The sequence below is a fragment of the Dermacentor variabilis genome, chromosome 8 (assembly GCF_050947875.1).
Source record: "Dermacentor variabilis isolate Ectoservices chromosome 8, ASM5094787v1, whole genome shotgun sequence".
Lineage (NCBI taxonomy): Eukaryota > Metazoa > Arthropoda > Arachnida > Ixodida > Ixodidae > Dermacentor > Dermacentor variabilis.
Genome location: NC_134575.1, coordinates 33,002,510 through 33,023,094, shown reverse-complemented (window position 1 = coordinate 33,023,094; position 20,585 = coordinate 33,002,510). Strand labels below are relative to the sequence as shown.

General features: G+C 49.4%; 1 protein-coding gene across 2 annotated transcripts in view; it reads left to right on the top strand.

Annotated features, from left to right (window-relative positions):
• Nucleotides 1–20,585, top strand: part of LOC142589949 (sodium/calcium exchanger Calx-like) — a 78,716-nt gene that overhangs the window by 49,745 nt on the left and 8,386 nt on the right. For both annotated transcript variants that reach the window (XM_075701678.1, XM_075701679.1), the window contains exons 4-12: nt 7,248–7,376; nt 8,268–8,477; nt 9,141–9,308; nt 10,106–10,168; nt 14,012–14,184; nt 15,887–16,125; nt 16,959–17,297; nt 18,978–19,156; nt 20,127–20,456. In XM_075701678.1, the coding sequence (XP_075557793.1) occupies nt 7,248–7,376; nt 8,268–8,477; nt 9,141–9,308; nt 10,106–10,168; nt 14,012–14,184; nt 15,887–16,125; nt 16,959–17,297; nt 18,978–19,156; nt 20,127–20,456 (1,830 nt within the window). The remainder of the gene's footprint in view (nt 1–7,247; nt 7,377–8,267; nt 8,478–9,140; nt 9,309–10,105; nt 10,169–14,011; nt 14,185–15,886; nt 16,126–16,958; nt 17,298–18,977; nt 19,157–20,126; nt 20,457–20,585) is intronic.

Sequence of the window (20,585 nt, the reverse complement as noted above, 5' to 3'; positions counted from 1 at the left end):
AAGTTCAGACCTACAGTGAAAAGCCGTCGACGTTTGTCGGCGCCCAATGGAAGAATAAACTGGCTGTAAATGTTGACGTTTGGTGTTTACGTTCCGCTCAGACCAGTGCATGTGCACCGCCGTGGCAGTATGCACACAGCTCTTCAACAGGAACGCTAATTTGTGTGCGCACAGCGCTCATGACTATAACCAGGGGCAACTTTCTGTGGCAGCGCATGTGAAAGCTACGGAGCCGAAGCACGCACTCTTTTTACTGCGCATCTGCATGTAGCCCACGAATGTGCGCAAATGGAAGCTACACAGCGTAGAACTAACCGTACCAGTTTTTTTTTTCTTCAGGACTTATTTCATCACAAATGAAAAACTTGCTTAGGAAAATCATTTAATTTTCGTGCTGCTCCTAGTTTTCTGGATTTCTGGTATTCATTTCTGGTTTCCCTGGTCCTGCAAACCGCCAGCAAGAAACGTCGGCACTACTTGGCGTAGTAACACAAATTCAAAGCTGCGCACCCGTGCGAGCGCGTGGGCGTAGCTTTGGCTGTGCTGCCACGAAAAGTTGTCGCCTGATGTAGCAGTGGAAGCCAGAACGCTGCCCTGGCTCCGGCACGAGCCGAGTGAGCAGAGCGTGATGTGGGTCGGCTTGGCTTTGTCGCTTTTGCAGCCAAACACTGCTTATCTCTGGAGACCTAACTTAGCACGCGCAGGCCGCGCTCGTGGATCGCGGCCTGCGGAGCCAACGGGGCGAACGCACACCCACACACACACACACACACACACACACACACACACACACACACACACACACACACACACACACACACACACACACACACACACACACACACACACACACACACACACACACACACACACACACACACACACACACACGCACACACACACACGCACGCACGCACGCACGCACGCACACACGCACGCACGCACGCACGCACGCACACAAACGCAACAACCAGAGCGCCTAATGCAAACGGATATTTTTAGCGTGTCCGGTATCCCGGTAAATGCGCAGTCCACTTGCCTTTAGCGGGATACCGGATACGCTAAGACTACCTATTTATGCAGTGGCAGGTAATGTGCAACTTGGCTGCAGGCGTTAAGACGCCGGCAGCGACGTAATCTCGAATTTAGAGTGACCATGTTCTCACGCTAATAGGTTATGGTTGAACAAACACCACAATATGTCGCTACTGCAGCGTCGTATAGCTGCCGTTCACGTCAGACTGCCATTCTGGTATTCCACAAACTGCAATGTGCGCGCAACCAGGCTAGAAAATCCCTATGGCGGGCTCTGAACGACTGAGTCCCTCGAGAATACTGTCGCGGCTACGTCATGAGCGGTTCGCACGCGACAAACTCCTGAGCAAGTGGTCGCAAACGAAGCAACAATGGGTTCAATGGTGCCGCCTATCGCCCGTTATTGCGAGACGTCAGACACCCGACACGATCGATCTGGGACCGCGCTTGAGTGATCTACTCGGTAGTGCGTGACTGCCCGGTTCGCAAACGACGGGGTTTGGACCCGAAGCAAACGAAACATCCGCGCGGCGACAGTGACAGAACATTAGAAGTGCGCCTACACAAATAAACAGCCCGGAACACGTGCGTAAATGGATATTATGCAGTTCGGTACGATTCACAAGCCCTGCCATATCACATGCATCCGGAAAGTTTCGCCCGGAATACAGGGCGTTTCAAACGATTCTTACATTTCTCACACTAAGTTCTTCGATTGTGGAAGTCCGCAAGCTCAGCTTCAAACTCCGCGGATGCTCGGGTATATTTTTGCGCGGGACGGAAGGGCAGCCAGTGTGCAGTAAGTGGATGCTAACGAGAAACATCGTCCCACGTGTACCGGTAAATGATCTCCTACGTTATCGAAAACGCCACTCATACCGCGAGAAAAGACTCGGCAAGCCACAAGTGGCGCTGAAATGCAAAGACGGATGGCGAGCCTGCTTTGGAAGTTCCAGCATCACCTTGCCGTGACGTCATTAGGTATTGACGGTGTAGGGATGTAATGGTTCATCCGCAAAACAAGAACTATACAGTCAAGCGCCTCTATTAAAAAGTACGCCGAATACTTCGTTATAGAGGTCACTTTGTTGTAAACGTCAGGCATCCTATCGCTCGCCGCGGAGCAGGGTACAAGATTCTTCAGCGAGGGGAAAACCTTCATCTGAAATGAACTCGAGAGAGGCTTAGTGAAACAGCTGGCTAACTTTTTTGTGCGCACACTTTGTGGGATGCAATGTGCGACTGCAGCCGACCTGATCGCATCGAGGTGCCCGGCAGGTCGCGGGATCGAATCCCGGCCATGGCGGCCGCATTTCGATGGAGGCGAAATGCGAAAAACACCCGTGTACTTAGATTTAGGTGCACGTTAAGAACCCCAGGTGATCAAAATTTCCGGAGTCCTCCACTACGGCGTGCCTCATAATGAGAAAGTGGTTTTGGAACGTAAAACTCCATAATTAAAAAAGAGGTTCCCGGTATGCTCAGCGGCAAAAGGTGGGAGCGACGCAAGGTTATAAGCAGCACATTGCGGAACTCATGCTATATTGCCTTACCTGCAGTGAAAATTCTTCATTCGCTTACAGGCTGTTCGACACTATACAGTCCATGACAGCCTAAGAATTACAAACTCCTCCCACAAAAAAAAAAAAAAAAAAAACGTAGTGCACCTGCTCTTCCCCTCTGAAAGAGAGCCGATCCAACTATTGTTCGCTCACAGTTTAAGGACTTGGCTCTACTAATGTGAATGCTAGGTTAATTAGAAAATAAAAGCTAGTTGTTTCAGGCCAAACTGTTGGCTGTTGCTGAGAAGGGATTCAAGACCGTCCATCAGATTTACGCTAGACGTTCAGGTTTCATCCTGAAACCAGTGGCACTAAGACCGATCTGTACGAAGAAAAGAGCAGTTTTTTAATCACGCGAAACCGTTCGACATCTGCCGTTATATCAAATGGTTAACGTCAGTGGCTAGCGTACCCACGCAAATTGTGTTCGAGTTGGACAGCGTAGATATAACTTAGTAATTCTTAGGTTGTCACCGGCTACATTCGTTGACATTCGCGTCCTTCCTGCCATTGCAGGTGGCTTTGAAGACATCTTCGCTCGTCGTTAGTGACGATTACGTCGTCACGTTGTCATAAGTTAAGACGTCAGCCGTCACACCCACTTCTGTGTTGCAGCAATAGCGTTAGCATGCGAGCTGAGCGATTCCTGGGGGTGGGGTGGGGGGGGGGGGTATTCTATAAGAGTCCACCTAGTAGACTGTCCATTTCGGTCGCTGCTGATTGGATGCAACTGTACGAACGAGGAGGATACGAGCGGCCCCAGCCTATCAGCGGCGGCCGAAATCGACAATCCACTATAGGTGGACTCCTACAGAATACGTCCGCTGGTGCAACGCAGCAGGACTGCAACGTTCGCGGACATCGGTGCATTCGACTCGTCAAGCGCGTCGCTAGCGTTGCCGCCAGAGCTAGCGCAGGGCCTGGATGAGCCTGGCGTCTGCGAAGGGCAGTGGTGGTACCGCTGCGAGGCCGTTCGTTTGCGAATCAACAAATCACCCGTCGGGGACGCCTAAATTTATTCGTTGCACAGGCAAATTCGTCAATTTGAGTGGACTTCGTTGTAGAGACGTTGGCAATGCGTACGAAATAAAGGAATCTGGCGGGGACATAATCAGTGCTTCGTTATGTAGGTCGTTTCGTTTGTAGAGGCGTTCGACTGTATACCTCGTGTTTAACGTGATCCAAAGATTGGACGTGGCAAGTATTGGGAAGTTTCGCTGAGCCAACGCGGCTCAAATACTTTGAAATCTGTGACGCCGCACTGACGGAATAAATTTGTCGTCATTCCTCGCCCGCATTAAGGTACATGAAATTGTTGATCTAATTCAAACAGACAAAAGAAAAAGACAGAGAGACATGCATATCCATAGCACATCTTGGAGTTTACGTGAAGTGAAGCTTTCAGATTGAAAAAAATTGCTGGCTCCCCCCTAATCGAGAGTAGATGTAAGCATAAGATGGCAGCCGGCAAAGCAGACTGGTTGGACATGATACTACCCACAATCTTAAAATGGGTGCAGTGCATGTTCGCAACGGCGCATCCCATCACACGCCACCAGACCACACCACACCGCACCAAGCCATACTATGCACTGGTCCATATGGGTGGTGCCCAGCAAGAAGAAAAAAAATGGCAGTGGCTTAGCTCGGCTATGCCAGGATACACGTAGCGAAAGCTAAGGCATAGCATGGTTAGCGTTGGTTAACCTTTATTGCAAGTGCAGGTTAGTCTGGTTGTCTAGCTATGTTGCGGCGTTTAGCCAGTCGTTCGGCGCGCTGTTCGTCTGTTTCCTGGGCGATTCGTTTCCTCTTCATCTCGTTCCGATGTCGATTCTAGGCCTCCTCGTGCTTATCAGAATTCTCGCCGTCCATACTGCCGCCTCAACTACGGTGGCGGCGCACGCGATCTCTCCTTTTCAATCCTCCGACATGTTATCAGGCATGCGATGCAGCTGGCGAAGCGAGCGGAGGAGAATGCAACGACGAGGAACGCGGTGTGATGTCATGTGCCTCCTCGGAGCACGGCCACGGCGAAATCGCAAGTTCGCGGCCAGTAGAGCTTTCGCTTTTGAAAAAAAAAAAAACCGGCTGAAAGGCCCTACGACAGGCAGCGAAAGACGCCAGGGAGACAGAGCTCACTGCCCAGCTAGAATAAGAATGAACGACGCCGACTGTATACGCAATCATCACGCTCCACTCAATCTGATCAGCAGCGAAGCTAGAGAGGCGTTCTGCCTCCCACTGCTGGAACGAGCGGCGTGCGCACAGACAATATAGATTTATATCGTTCCCGCTGACCAGCCGTGCGCACACCATACTGAGCGGGGAAACGGACAGTAGAGTTCAAGCTACAAACGCCGACGGTTTTCCTGGGGTCGCAGACTCGACGCGCACGCACGTTGAGGCGCGGCGCCGGCGTTCCTGGAGTCGCACCTGAATGCGTGTGGTTTAGTTTTATTAAATGACGGATGTATACTTAGTATTAGGAGTACGGATCAACGGGCAGCGTCTCAGCAACTAGCGCTATGCACGTGACATCGTTCTGTTCGGGAACAGTTGAGATGACCTGCATCAAATAAGTGCTGACCTTGGCTCAGCTTAGCACTCGGAGGCCAAGCGCGGACCTCTCAGTAATGCCACTAGATGGCACAGCGTTTCCAGAAAGGAGCGTGAGAGAGGAGCCCGGCTGCCGCATGACGCGCTTCTAACCCCCGTATTCAGAAATGCAGCTTAATTAAAAGCCTATGCTTGACTTGACTTAAATGACGCCTGGCATTAACGTGCCCAAAGACGCTCACTGCGTTTCCTTCGGCGCACTCACGATAGGCGTTATTTAGATCAAGCATGGGCTTCAACTTAAGTTGCATTTCTGAATACGGGGGTAAGCGTTCGCGCGCACTGGCGCGCCATGCATTTCGAAGGCCACGCGCAGGATTCGCGGTGGCGGCGCTAGATGGCGCCGAGTGTTCTTTGGGAAGCGACGAGGAGTCCCGCTGCAGTATGCACCTCATACGTAATTCGTTTCGACGGGGGCGGTACGTGGTGTCGCTATATTGATTCAGTGCCAAACGCATTACCGTCGACAGTCATCGTGAGATGGATTCTGCTGAATTCTTTTATAGCGAAGCATTTTTTGCTTACTCCTTAGACTTTTCCATTGCTGCTGCTGTGTGGCACGCCGCTTCGGAGGGTAGTTCAGAGCGTGTACGTGGCAGGATCGTGGCATAGAGGAAAAGCGACGTGAGAAACTCGTTTGGACTTTTCCCTGACCTCGTCACAATGACCCCTCCAAAGCTCCCTGGACTCGAATGAATAAAGGCACAGCGAGCCTAAGCATCAATTTACCCAAGAAGTTCTTTTGTAAAACGTCAAGTCGAGCTAAATCGATCCATCATTCTTCTAGAAATCTATCATCGTGCATTATGTGCCAGTATGTCAACATAACTGTAATGGTCTACCGGTAATACGTAGGGCAGATAACTGGTGGGCCATTAGTTACAGTATAGGTGCCTAAGAAAGGGAAGCGTAGTCCGGGACGGCAACAAATTAGGTAGGGTGGTGAAATTAGGAAATCTGCAGGCGCAACATGGAATCAGTTAACGCAAGACAGAAGTAAGCGGAGATCGCTGGGAGAGGCCTTCGTCCTGGCAGTGTGCCTAAATATAGGCTGATTATGATGATGACGATGATGATATCGCTTTTTTACGTAGAAAATCGCCACCGAAGGTCCCGCTGCTGCTGCACAATTTGAACTGCCCGTGCCAAAACGGACGAGTTGACGTAATCTCCACGGGATCTTCCTCTATGGCGCTCCCTGTGAATATGCCGTGCTGACGGCACAACAGAGGTGCCATAGTCCAACGGGTGGCGGCGCTCCAATTTTTCCACGTTCATTTTCTCGCCCATAAAGGCCCCTTTCTCTTTACGAATGACGATTTCGCTATTACAGAAGCCTGCTTTTTCAATTCAGCTCGACCTAATATTTTTCCTTCGCACCCCTTCGGAAGCAAGAAAGACAGCGGCGTGAATTAGAAAGCAAAAGGGAGTAGCCTATTCTAGCTGACACTAACAGCAAAAAATTGAGTTGCGTAGGGTAAATAACCGGCGGTATTTTAGCTTTACAGAATGGGGGAGAGGGGTGTGCAAGAGAAGGGAAGCGCAGTCGAGGACGGCTGTGAGCAAGGTGGTGCGATGGGACTAAAAAATCTGCAGGCATAATGTAAGTCGGCCGACGCATGATAGGGGGGTAAGCGGAGAACTCTACGACAGGCCTTCGTGCTGCAGTTGACACAAATAGGCTGATGGCAACGACGACCTCAAGAAAATAGCATGGCCTCACTTTTCTGCGCAGGTGATGGTGTTGTACCCTCTCTTTCCTTGCGTATTCATTCTCGCCTCTTCTCTTCGGCCAGAACAGGGCAGCGCACCGGTCTTCTTTTGCTATTCTTCAATTTGGGCGAATTAACCCTTGAAAACGTGACTCAGTACATTGGCACTGCTTGTGGAAATTCGCGCTAGTAGAGTTTATGTATTTCTTGGAACATATTTCTTTTTTTTTTTGTCTGGATGTGAAAGGCATCGCCCGGCGCACAGTGATGATGTCCCGTTCTGCAGAAGCTCGCCTACAGCGTATCGTGACGCGTCTCGCAGGTGTTCGGCATCACGGCGTTCTTCAGCGTGTTCGCCTACCTCTGGCTTCTCGTGGTGCTCATGGGTTCGAGCCCGAACGTGATCGAGCTCTGGGAGGCCATCCTGACGCTGCTCTTCTTCCCGCTGCTGGTAAGCCTGACGCAATCCTCCAACCACTTGCCTCCCGCAGTGCGGCGTTGTCGAGCACTTACAGCATTTCATTTCTATGCGTAACTACGAAACCTTAAGGGTTCTTTTTCTTTTCTTTTATTAGGGAGGGGGACGCTTTACACATGCGACGCGACGCACGCGGCTTCAGTTGCGGGTCACGCTCCAGGACCTCGGCAATGCCCGAGATCTCATTTGCGCAACACTGAAGCGCTTATAGCAACTTTCTGTGGGATACAGGCCTCGATGGGAGTAAATAACTTTTGTGTTATTTGTGCCTTTGTTTTCGTCTCACACCTTTTCTTGCATCCCTCACAATCTCGCCTGGAGGAACATGCCAGGCCAGTCTCGTTGGGCCATTCATTCATTCATTCATTCATTCATTCATTCATTCATTCATTCATTCCATTCATTCATTCATTCATTCATTCATTCATCTGCAGATATCAGTACTTTCTTGCTGAACCTTACCCTTGAGCGTTCCTTTCTGAGCAGTGCGGTATATATGGCAGTGGCTCACTGCTGCCGTGCACGATGTCGCAAAGTACCCTGGCCGTGGCGGTCGCCTTATAATAATTGTCGCTTGACTTACTGGGAAGCGCGCGCGAAGAACAGGATAAACCTGGCTTTGTCAAGTGTTGCCCGTTTTTCGCGCATTTCCCAAGAAGTCAAGAAACATGTAACAAGCTTGGCATAAAACCCTTCTTCAGCATGATTGTCGCCAACTGGGGTACATCGGCCCTGCATCTGGCCGATCCAACTGGCCATATTTTTCAGCTGCTTGCTTATATAAACACGCACGAACAAGGTCCATATATAGCTGCGTGTCAGTGCTCGACGGCCCACTCCATGCATGGGGCTCTGACCACGCAGGTGTTCCTGGCCTATGCGGCGGACACGGGCATCTTCTGGCCCGGGGCGCGCAAGCGCAGCGCCCAGAAGCAGCTCGAGCTGCAGACCACGACCGACATCGCCAAGACAACGAACGCCGTCGGACCGGCCACACCAGGAGGAGGACCTGCACGCCGGGAGTTCTTCCCCAACGGCGAGCTCAACCGGGAGAACCTGTTGGACTTCATACGGGTCAGTCATTTCGCGCACGATGTCACAGCCTAACGGTGTCTGCTACTATGTTCCCGGCTTGAAAGGCATCGCGGGCTAAGCACGGTGCCGAGAGTATGCCGATTACCTGTGGTGCAAACTGACCCAACATATGTCGAACTACCTCGAGTGGTTCGAATTATTCCCGAACCGTTCAGCTACTGCGCCTCTCTCAGCATCTACGTTGCTTTCGGAAAGTTTACCCGTTAGTCAGTCAGTCAGTCAGTATCAGTTGGTCGGTGGGTTGGCCGGTCTACTGAGAGATTAACCTAGAAATCAACCAGTTAACAAATCTATCGAACAGTATATCAGCCACGCGGTCAATGGACCAATCAATATGCCACTTGATTATTCGATCACTGAGTCAGTGGACTGATCGACCAATCAATCCATCCAACGAAAACCAGTCAGCCAGTCAATCAACCAACTGATCTATCAATCAGTCAACCAATAGTTCAATTTGAATCAGTCAGTCAGCTAGTCAATGTAATGAAATATAAATCAATGAAAGATAAATGAACCAATCGTCCTCAGTAGATCTGTCGATGGATTAGTTAGTCAATCAGTCGCTCAGTGAGTATATCAATCTAGCACCAAATCAATCAAATATAAAACATTTCTCTCTCCCGCCTCGTCTGTGCACAGGAGATCCGCAAGCACCCCGGGCTGACGGACGAGGACGCGGCGTGCCTGGCGGCGGCCAAACTGGCCGAGCAGCAGCACCACACACGCATGTGGTACCGGGTGGGCGCCATCCGGGACCTGACCGGAGGCCGCCGCACCACACCCAGCATCAACGAGAAGCTGCAGCACGTGAGTGCCGCTGGATAATGCGCACATCCGCCTGACGCAAACCGAAACCAGCTTCGTGACAAGAACACCAGGGGAAAGATATCCACTCTTAAAAGAAGTTTGACTCTTTGGGGCTTATCTTGTCCCCCAACGATGATCGTCATCTGCCTTGCTATAGCGTTTCCTTTCTTGAAAACTCGGCGCTCGCTACTTTCCTGTCGAGAATGCTGTGTCATGCTGATAACGCACATGCCGTTCGTGACTAGGATGTACCGGGCTCGCAGCGTTAAAGAAAGGAAATGCGGCCAAGACAGATGAAGATTATCGTTCTGGGACAAAATACAACCAAAAGGGTGTAAAGTTTTTGAAGAGTTTTGCGCTGCAATCGCAGAACCATTTGTGAGAATGAACGATAGTACTTTTTCTTTTTTTTTTTTTGCAATACTTGTAATGGATTCGTTAAGTCAGCCTGTTGTAGCGTTTTTGTGCTCTCACGAGGGCGGCGTTTAAGTGTTGGAGCTCGGGCGAGTTGGTGACCGTAAATTTCGAATGTATTTGCTGCCGTGACTGCGCCTGCTTGCAGCTACCGATCTTGGAGGACACGAACCGTGGTTGCGCGTGCTAAAAACCCTGGCTGTATCTTTTTTTTTCCTTTTTTTTTCCTCACTGTAGCCCACTATATGGGGACAAAGGCATACACAACGGTTAGAAACAAAATGGGACTGGGACTTCTGTTCGCTATAGCCTTAACTTCGTTGTACACGTTGTTCGCTACAACGAGGTTCAATATTCTAATGCGGCTTTCATTCTCGTCGCAGAAACTCGACCAGGAGGTACGGGAGATGTTCGCACTAGCTGCTCAGGACGAGACTGACGCAAAGGTGAGAACCAGACCTTAGTTGGCCCCCACCTACATAATAGATAGATAGATAGATAGATAGATAGATAGATAGATAGATAGATAGATAGATAGATAGATAGATAGATAGATAGATAGATAGATAGATAGATAGATAGATAGATAGATAGATAGATAGATAGATAGATAGATAGATAGATAGATAGATAGATAGATAGATAGATAGATAGATAGATAGATAGATAGATAGATAGATAGATAGATAGATAGATAGATAGATAGATAGATAGATAGATAGATAGATAGATAGATAGATAGATAGATAGATAGATAGATAGATAGATAGATAGATAGATAGATAGATAGATAGATAGATAGATTTCTATGGTGCCCACGAAAAACCTGTCGGTCTTGGTACTGGCACTTAGCACAATACACCATAATACATACGTCACAGCACATACACGTCAGCTGAATAAGAATCATCTAAAATAATAAGAAGTGAAAAACGTTCATGCGATATAACGATGCGGTTTTCTCGCATAAAAGCAGTACGACCATGCAAAAGAGATATGTAGAAGGCTAAATGTGTTATGAAGGATATAAACTAGATTTGTACAAAACACACGTTACAGAACAAAATCGTAGGCGCAGTAGAAAAATGTTAACTGTGAACACTAGAAATAATAAAAAAAATCTGTCAATCAATGCTTAAGTACCCAGGAAACAGTCATGAGCCCTTTGGTCTGGCTCGCATCCATGTCACTTTTGCAAAGTGTAACTGATTATGACATATTTTATGCGTATCGAACAAGGACAACAGAAAACGATAAGGAATAGTCCATTACCACAAATCACAGCAGTAGGCTCAGTCTCGTGGCTGTAGGCTTTCATCTGGTGCCTATTTGAAGACAAAGATATGAAAGCAGCATTGTGTACCTGCAAACATATTTTGACAAGCTGTTGTCATTTAATGCCAGTGCTGGGTAGCTTTAATAAAAAAAATCCACCTCCATTCCACCCTGTGAAAGTGGATGTACAGCGAAGCTCTTGCCGACGTTAGACAAGCACGAACGACGTTAGACAAGTACCGCCACCTCGACTGAAGTTAGACGCCGCTGCTGGTCGTACCGCCGCTTTTCTCTCTGCCGTTGTTCGCGCGCATGCTACTCTTCGATAGATCTACGTACAGTAAAATACCACTTGAACGAACTTCATTTGAACGAAGCATTCAGTTGTACGAACTTGTTTTTAAAACCCCCACCGTCGCGCCTTCGAACCCTATGCAAACACCCTTCAGTTTAACGAAATTCAGTGCAGTGCCCATTTCACTTCTACGAACAGTTTCCGAGGCGCCATGCCATGTCTCCTAGGTCATACTGAGCACTTCAACAAGTATAAACCGCCCTTTGCCTTTTGAGGAGTATGCCGCCTGTGACACCATGTTGGAGACATGCGCTGCACTCACTACGGAAGATATTGTAGCGAGTGCATTACCTGAAGAAGGCGAAGACAAGGAAGATTCTACCAGTGATGACAAAGCGCCAAATATATCTGCCAAAGGAGCACTAATCACCCTGGAAAAAGTTAAAGCCACTGCTGCCCAGCAGCCCGCTGTGCCAGAGAAGGTTCTCGAGTGCTTAGACACAGTGACTCAGTTCACAACTGCTGCAGTGCTAAGTGCTAAAGTGCAGCAGAAGATCACAGTGTTCTTTGCAAAGTGCTAATTAGCGGAACTTGAGCAGAGTGACAAATAAATGCGTTGATAAACAATTTGACCATCAGTTCTTTTGTTTTTACATAACGGCAACAAGCTGTCGCACGCTAGCTTAGTTCAGTTTAGTGAACTTTCACTCTAACAAACTTTTCCATGGGGTTCTTGAAGTTCGTTCAAGGGAAGTTTCACTGTATACGGGGCCTACCATAGCGCAGTCACAACGACACTGAAATCCGTTGCCAGGCTACTTCTCCTTGAAAAGGCCCCCGCCATCTGCCATTGGGTAGCGCTGATTGACGTCAATCCACACGCTGCCAACTGCAGCCTAGCTCCATCTAGTGGCGTCATCTCGTACGCCCCCCTTTTCCAGCTACCGTTTGAGGTCGGTCTGAGTGGCCGCAGCCGCTAGGTGGCAGTACTGTTGTTGGACAGTAGAAGAACGACTGAGTAATTTGGAAGAAAGTAAATGGGCTGGGATAGTGTTGAGGTATCTGTACAGGAAAAACATTGATTCACAGTGGAGGAAAAGAACTAGGAAGCTTACCAGCAAGTATGCGGTCTGTAGGGTACGCAACACAGCAACAAGGAACGTCAAGCGGAAAGTCAGACAGACTGAACTAATCTCATGGGTGGCGGCAATGGAAATGAAACGTGCCATGAGTAACTACTTAGGAGAAAAAACGAAATCAGGAAAGAAACAATTTATGATAACTCAAAGGGAAGCTCATTACATTTCGAAGCGAGATCGGGATGCTATAGAACACGCACTTATAAAGCGAGATATAAGAAGGAAGAAGAAGCGTGTGCTTGTTGCGGTAAAGCTAGGCAAACGATGGAGCATGTTTTATCAGAATGTGAAGACGTCTGCGCAGCGGTCGATTTAGGCACCACTGGTCTCCTTGAATCCCTTGGGTTCAGTGAGAGCAGGGGAAAAGTAAACATGTCCGCAATAGAGATTAGTAGGAGGCGATTGGAAGAAAAGTAGGGGAACGACAAAAAAAAAAAAAACGGAGACGTACAAAAGCAAAGTTCGCGATAGGGGGTCAGAAAAATTGGTTGTGGGAGTTCATAGTGTATTTTTTTTATTGTTTAACCTATGTAGGACATTAGGCTGTATAATAGCAAGAGCTTGGTGGCGCAACCCATCGCCCCGTTCCAAAGGGGACGCTCATAACGTCCATCCATTCATCCATCCATCCATCCAGTGTTTGCCATAGTGTCGATTACGATCGCAGCACACGCTGGACGATAGATGCAACAAGCACAGCGCCTACACGTCAAGGACGGATGCATTGTGTGCACATGTTCGTCAAGCACGCACGCACGTGTGCGAAAGTGCAGCGTACATCCTCATCCTTGTAGGCCCTCCACCTGGCGCAAGTGCATTATTGAACTAATTGAATTTCTCAAAGTAAAATGCGTCGGAAAATTCGTAAAGTACGATTTACACACAAGCTGCAGACATGATAGCTTCGAATTGTAATTCGAATAGAAGAGAGAACATAATTCTGTTACGCGGAAACTCAAAGACAAAGCCCTTTTCCAGCTGCCGTTTGAGGTCTGTCTAAGCGGCAGCGGTTGCTAGGTGACGGTACTGCTTTTGGGTGAGCACGATCCGAAGAAAAATCCCGACCAACTAGAGGCTAACAGTTTCGCTGTAAAAAACAAATGCGTAGTGGCCGGGTTTCAAAATATGTTGGCATTTGCAAAATATGTATTACTTAATGCGGCTACATGGAGGATACGCAAGCAATCGAGTTTTCACTGGTCCACTTAAGCCATATATGTTGGCTCCCTTGCGACGCTGCTGTAACCAAAGCTGAAAGAAAGCGTTGGAAGGCAATGAAACCTATAGTTGAAGTCTATCGAAGGTCTTCGAGGTTGAGGGTGGGAATGCGATGGAGTCACTGCTCACGGCACTCTATCGCGCCACCCCTCACGTGAGGAGAGTGGGAGGAGTGTCGGACTGCTTAAATTCTTGGTTTGACTGCACCATCTTCGGCATTGGCCCGCGTTGAAAGGGGTTAGGAAGCCAAACACACGATTCAGAAAGGTTTAGAGTAACTGACTAAGCAAGACATTGCCTTCAAAATGAACGTTGGTTGCATAGTTCCTGTATGCGTCGTGCTTACTATTATTCACGCGCAGGCTGCGGACGAAGTGGAGCAGGGTAAACTGCTGAAGCCCGTGCCTGAACCGGAGGACAAGAACGTGGCCACCATCGAGTTCAACGCCAGTTCGTGCGCCGTGCTTGAGAAGGCCGGCAAGGTGGACGTGATCATACGGCGCAAGGGAAAGCTAGACTGCCCCGCCACGTGCAGGTGAGCGCGTCGAATACGAGCGGCGCTGCATTTCGCACGTGTTCCGCCCATTGAGCGTGTAGCACCGAGTGCAAAGCTCCGATTATTCTTTAATTCATTTGTTTATGTGAAATACCTACAGCGCCCGAAACCATTTTTGCAGGAGGGGGGGGGGGGAGAGAAGGGAGAGCACAGGTAGTGTTTGCATGAGGCCGGCGGGGAACAAACGACTACCGTGCACACCAACAACACAACTAGAAACGACCCTTCAGTTCGGCCTCCAGCAGTTTGTTGTGGCAGCTGATTCCATTGACTGGTGGCGCAAGGAAAAAAAAAAGAGCCATGAAAGACATTCGTTGCACAATTAATTTCCCTTATTTTCCGCTGATGATCACGTCTCTTAGATGTACAATGACGGGGCAAAAGGCATCTTTACCTGTCTGCTTTAACCACGCCGCAATAGATATTGAAAAGCATCTCTAATCGTAATATTTTATTTTTTTCTGCGTCTATTTAATAATTCCCATACCAGCCCATCTTTAAGTGTAGCAATACTACAAGTAAGGTTATAACTATTAGAAACATATCGAGCTGCGGTGTTTTGTACGAGTTCAAGCATCTTAGAAATGATTATTAGTTTGCGGATCCCAAGCGGCACACAGGCGTACTCTAATATGGATCCAACATTAGTAAAGTAGTTCTCCAATGTTTGCGAGGTGCTGTCTTGAAGTTACGTCCGACGAAATTCAGCATTTTTCAAGTTCTCGCTGACGTGTTCTTTTTAACGTAGACAGCTCGTGTGATTATTTGCGTGTGCAAACATGTCTCCAGGCATTATTAGATGGTTAACTATGTGTATCAGGTGTGCAGGTGTTTACGATGGTACCTTGATTCTGGTGTATCTACGCGCTCTATTTTGTTTTCCCTGCGTTCGCCCATTCCTGTGTATCCTTTAGAAAACCGGCGTGTTCATTTTCACGTACGTTTGCCCCAGAAAGTAACTGTGGATGACTATATATATAGTCACGAGGCTGTGATGGCCTCCATACACAGACGGAATAAACCGTAAACTGCGTATTGGCCATAGTTGTATCCTCTAAACTAGCACACAGTTCGTCGGAGGCGATAGCAACAAGTTCGGTTGGCCATCGTCGGGTCGAATGAGGGCTGCTTGCGCGTGGCCGCTTGTTTGTATACACGCCTCGTTGTATCCTATAGGTGCGTTTGCAAGCTGCTGCGCCAGATTTATCTATTTAGTTATTGATCGATGAATTGACTGACTGACTAGTTGGTCTATTGATTGTTTGATTGATTAGGTTTGAGGCAGCGAAACTGGACAGCGGGTAACAAGGGACGCCGTACGGGAAGGCTGCGGATTAATTTCTACGTCCCGGCGTTCTCTATACGTTGCGTAAATCTCACTATACACGAGCGCTTGCGCACTCCGCTCTCACAGAAATGCTGCCACCGCGGCCGGGTTTCGAACCTGCGACCTCGTGCTCAGCACCGCGGAACGCCATGTAGCCAATGCTTCACATCGCGGCTGGAGTGTAGCGTTTTATTTCCCACTAGCGAATTTATTACGAAACTAAAAATTATGGCGTTTTACGTGCCAACGCCACTCGACGGTTTCGACCGCACAAACCGCTTCCCGCTCCAACGCCCGGAGTGTCGCCCACCCGTATGGCACATATGTGTGACGCGCTCTGGGCGTCTCTCGCAGGGTCGAGACCATCGACGGCACGGCGCTGGCGGGCGAGGACTACATGGAGCTGCGGCAGATGGTGATGTTCCAGCCGGGCGAGACCCAGCGCCGCGTCACGGTGCAGATCGTGGACGACAACCAGTGGGAGCCCGACGAGACGTTCTTCCTGCGGCTGTCGCTGCCCGCCGCCGGCGACGGAGCCGGGGTCGCCCTGGGTCGGAAGTCCGTCATGGAGATCACCATCATCGACGACGACCGTGAGTGTGGCGGTCACCCCGCGAGAGAGTTGTTGGCTTATACAGCGATGTGCAGTTGCCGTCGTAAAGGAAAGGGATAAGATGTGGTCTCGCCCGAAGTTGAAAATTTGACTTAAAGATATTTGGCTGAATTGTAACGTTGCCGCGGACACCGAAAACGGAGTGACACACGCACGAATCAGACATGCATGTCTGCTAGCCATACCGCTTGTGAATTTGTGCCAGTTTGCATGCCTGTGTCCCTATCTGCTTGCCTGCCCGAGTTCGTCCCTGTTATAGCCATTCTAGCCACCTCGGTCCGTCTTGCCCGGTCCTCTTCCTGTCACGCTCCCCCTTCCGCTCTCTTTCATTTTTTGATACCCCAATTCTGCCCCCCGTTTGGCATAGCCAACCGGAACTTAATACCTCTGGCTAACCTCCTTGCCTTTCTTTGCACCCTTCTTCTATTTCTTGTCTTGTCCTGTCTTATCCTCCCGTTCGTCCATGTGCGTGTGTGTGTGTGTGTGTGTGTGTGAATATGCGCGCGTGTTTGCATGCTTGTGTCAGGCCGTTCCTTGAGGCATGCGCGTCTCTAAAGCCTCCGAAAGCGTCCCTCCGCTCCTCCTCCTGCACCAGTGTAAGCTAGCCGATCCACAACACCATTTCAAGGAAAAGCTGTATTACTTATTTTGTGTTGTTGTTTTAGGCACAGCTTACCTAGTGCCTCTCCCTGCTTTTAGTGAAAGCGCATGCAGTGATTTCTGCGCGTGCCCCCTCATTGTGCGACGTTCCTCAATGGACGTCCCACCCCACAACCCCCCTGCCGCATCTCTCTCTCTGCTGCGGTGTCGCAGAGCCCGGCATCTTCGAGTTCCGGCGCCGGGGCCTGCTGGTCCGCGAGAGCGTGGGCACGGCCCAGGTGGCCGTGGTGCGCACCAAGGGCGCCGACGGCACGGCCTACGTGCACTGGCGCACGCGCAGCCAGACGGCCAAGGACGGCGAGGACTTCCACGGCGGCGAGGGGAAGCTGGTCTTCGAGCACGGCGAGACGGTCAAGAACATCGACATCCCCATCGTGGACGACTTCGAGGCCGAGAAGGACGAGCACTTCGAGGTGGAGCTGTACGACGCGTCGCCCGGCTCCGGCCTGGGACACCTGACCAAGACCACCGTCACCATCACCAGCGACGAAGGTGACAGTGGGGCTTGCACGTGTAGAGGTCCATAGCGGTTCGATTACTGGCTTCGCCGCCCGCCGTGTACAGACACTTCCAGGTCCATAGACCTCCTCCCCGGGAAGCACTAAGCGGGGAAGTAGACCTCTCCGAAAACCATTGTGTGGTGCAAACAGGGGGGCGAAGGGTCTGTAATGTGGTAAACGTGTTAGCCGTAAAAGAAGAAAGAAATATATACTACGCCTGTGTTCGCGCTCCTCGTGAACTGCTTGTATTGGCGGAGACGTACAAGCCGCTATGTAACAAGAAGGTACGACGCTATGAAACTATGGCCCATGCTGCGCAACTACGTACAACGCTCTTACGAGTACGTCCAAAGTTATGTGCATTCACTGACATGCTAATAACGACAAGCAACAACACAATTCACGATGGTAAGTGTTGAAGTGGTGGGACAGGGCTAACGAGCGCCCTGTCTTTGCTATTTTACGTTGTCTCTCCCACAGTCTCTACGCGTGAAAAAAAGCAGAGTCCGCTACAGACACCTAAACGTCTTTTGAACACAACAACGCGAAACAGTCGTCCGCAACTGCAGCTCTCGAGTCCACTGCTCCAAGGTGCATGGGCGAATCCCGGAGTCAGCGCGTAGTACCGGGCCATACCAGCGGCGATGTTACTTTCTTTATTACGATTGCTTAGTAATGTTTCATCGTGCTGCTGATGCGCATAAAATATTTGTTTTGTCTGTTTATATTTTTCTTCTCCTGTGTGCCTTTCAGCACCATAAAATGGACGCGTCTTACCAGAGCCCTTTGATAAGTTTCTAAGTATTAAGTGACTGGTTTTACTGTAGGCAGTGCAGCGTGAAGCTTTAACTAGCGCATTTTCATAAGGAGCAGCAAGCGTTCAAAAATTTCGCAGGCCCTCATGCTACTTATCAGTGACTGTGACGCTATTGCATTGTGGTGTTCTATCATTCGCTGGCCACTCCATCGACATCGACATGAACAACTCCCGTGGCCATCCGTGGATTTCGATGCCATGATATACTGATGCTTCCTACCAACCCCCCTACGAACTTATAATGTACTAATGCTGTCCATACCTACTCGTCATGTCCTTATGAACTACTGAGTGCGTCCGCTTATTATGCGTCATTATATATATATATATATATATATATATATATGTACTGTATATACTAAAGTGCTTATTAAATATCAGTGTCAGTAGTCCACAGTTACATAGGCACAGAACAGCAGTTCTACACGCGGAGCACGTGATTGATCACTATTTCACTTCTTTCACTGATCACTTATTTCGTCATTCGCAGTGTCCCAGTCGTACAATGACAACCGTTGCAAAGATGCATATCATGAACGGACATCAGGGTCGGGCCAACAACGTTCATGAATGCACTGGCTCCAGGATCGGCTCGCGCTGTAGTCTACAAAGTGGTCATCACGGCCGAAAGCCGATCACTATTCATTAATGCTGTTGTAATAAAAAACTAATTGACACTCATTATGTGAAACATAAAAGAAACCAACAAACGTCAAAAGAGCGGAGATTAACAATTTAAAGTGGCACTCGTTTTTTTGTATTCAGGAAAACAGCTATGAATCTATAGACGTAGCCTCTGGTAGAATCAGTGCTGCCTGCTCGATCTTAACAGATGCTTCGTTCTCCGGCGCGCAGAGTTCAACACCATCGTTAACCGGTTGATGTTGATGACCAACACCAACGTGGACAAGCTGAGGCTGCACTCCGCCGACTGGGCGGGTCAGATAAAGGACGCGATGAACGTCAACGGCGGCGACATCGACAACGCCGAGGCCGTCGATTACGTCATGCACTTCATCACTTTCGGATGGAAGGTGAGGAGGCGCTGAGCATGCGCTGTTACCATGTCTCATTGTTGAACTACCGTATTCTGAGCCATGGTCTCCGAGATCGGCGGCGGCGCGTGGTGTCGCGCTGCCCGATTTCGCGGGTCACGTGTGATTTTTTTTCTCTTTTCAATCTTGCGGGTCATTTCTGACGGAAAGGGACAATAAAGAGACATGGCGAGTTCGTCTAGATTTGCACATCGCAAGGTTGTAGCATTCGGTTAGTCTTAACTCGGGTTTGAAAGCCCAGGAGACAGGAGCAGGAGACAGGAGCAAGCGAAAACGGAAGCCTACATGGGCAACGCCACCGTTAACTACGTTCGGGCATCAGCTTGGCGTGACGTAAAGACCGAATAAGAAAGAAGAATAAAGATTTAATTGCATTCTAAGCTGTGCTCATTACGCTCAACTTCGCGACTTCTCGGAACTTCCCCTGCATAATAAACTACAAACTATGCCGAAATACCGTATATTTCCTGACGTCGCAACGACGTCGTAGTTGCGACGTGGCGCGAATTTAACAAAAGAAATACATTTAATCTCCGTTTCCTCATAAAATCGACGTATTTGGCGCCGGATAAACGCAAGTAAAGCCCTTAACGATAGCTCTACCCGGTCTGAACAGAATTAATGCTTCTCTCTATAGCGTCTCTTCGATATTTACGATCAGTGTTCCTTTAGGACGATCGCGTTGCCACTTCTTCACTGCTTCAAATAGGAATCTTTGGAAAGTGATTGTAGAAAACTCAGCTACGTCAATTAATCTTGCCTGCTCCAAGAAAGTTCATGCCAGCAATATTTACTAGACAAATTGATTTCCTTTTGCATGAAATTAATGTACCAGCAGCACCGCTGCATAATGGTCTAGACGCCAAGCTCTGCAGCAGGTCTATAGGGCAACATTGTGTATGCTGTAGCGACGTGCTCTTAAGAGGATGACCGGCCGGTTTCCGCACAGGTACTATTCTCGCTGGTGCCGCCTACGGGCTTTATGGGCGGCTGGCTGACCTTCTTCGTGTCTCTGGCCGTCATCGGTCTGCTGACGGCCATCATCGGCGACCTGGCCGGCATCTTCGGCTGCCTCGTAGGCCTGGAGGACACGATTACGGCCATCACGTTCGTCGCGCTGGGCACTTCCCTGCCCGACCTGTTCGCCTCCAAAGGTGCCGCCCGCGCGGAGAAGTACGCCGACAACGCCATCGGAAACGTCACCGGAAGCAACTCCGTCAACGTGTTTCTTGGCCTGGGTCTGCCCTGGGTCCTGTCGGCCGCCTACTGGCAAATCAAAGTGAGTGGCTCGGGTGGGCCGAGAATGGATCTGCGCAGTGTCGCTTGCGATGCGGGCCTGTCCGCTGCATTCCGTCAATAGAGATTTATAATGCGTCTGTATGTCTGTAAAGTCTGCATGCCCACCGTC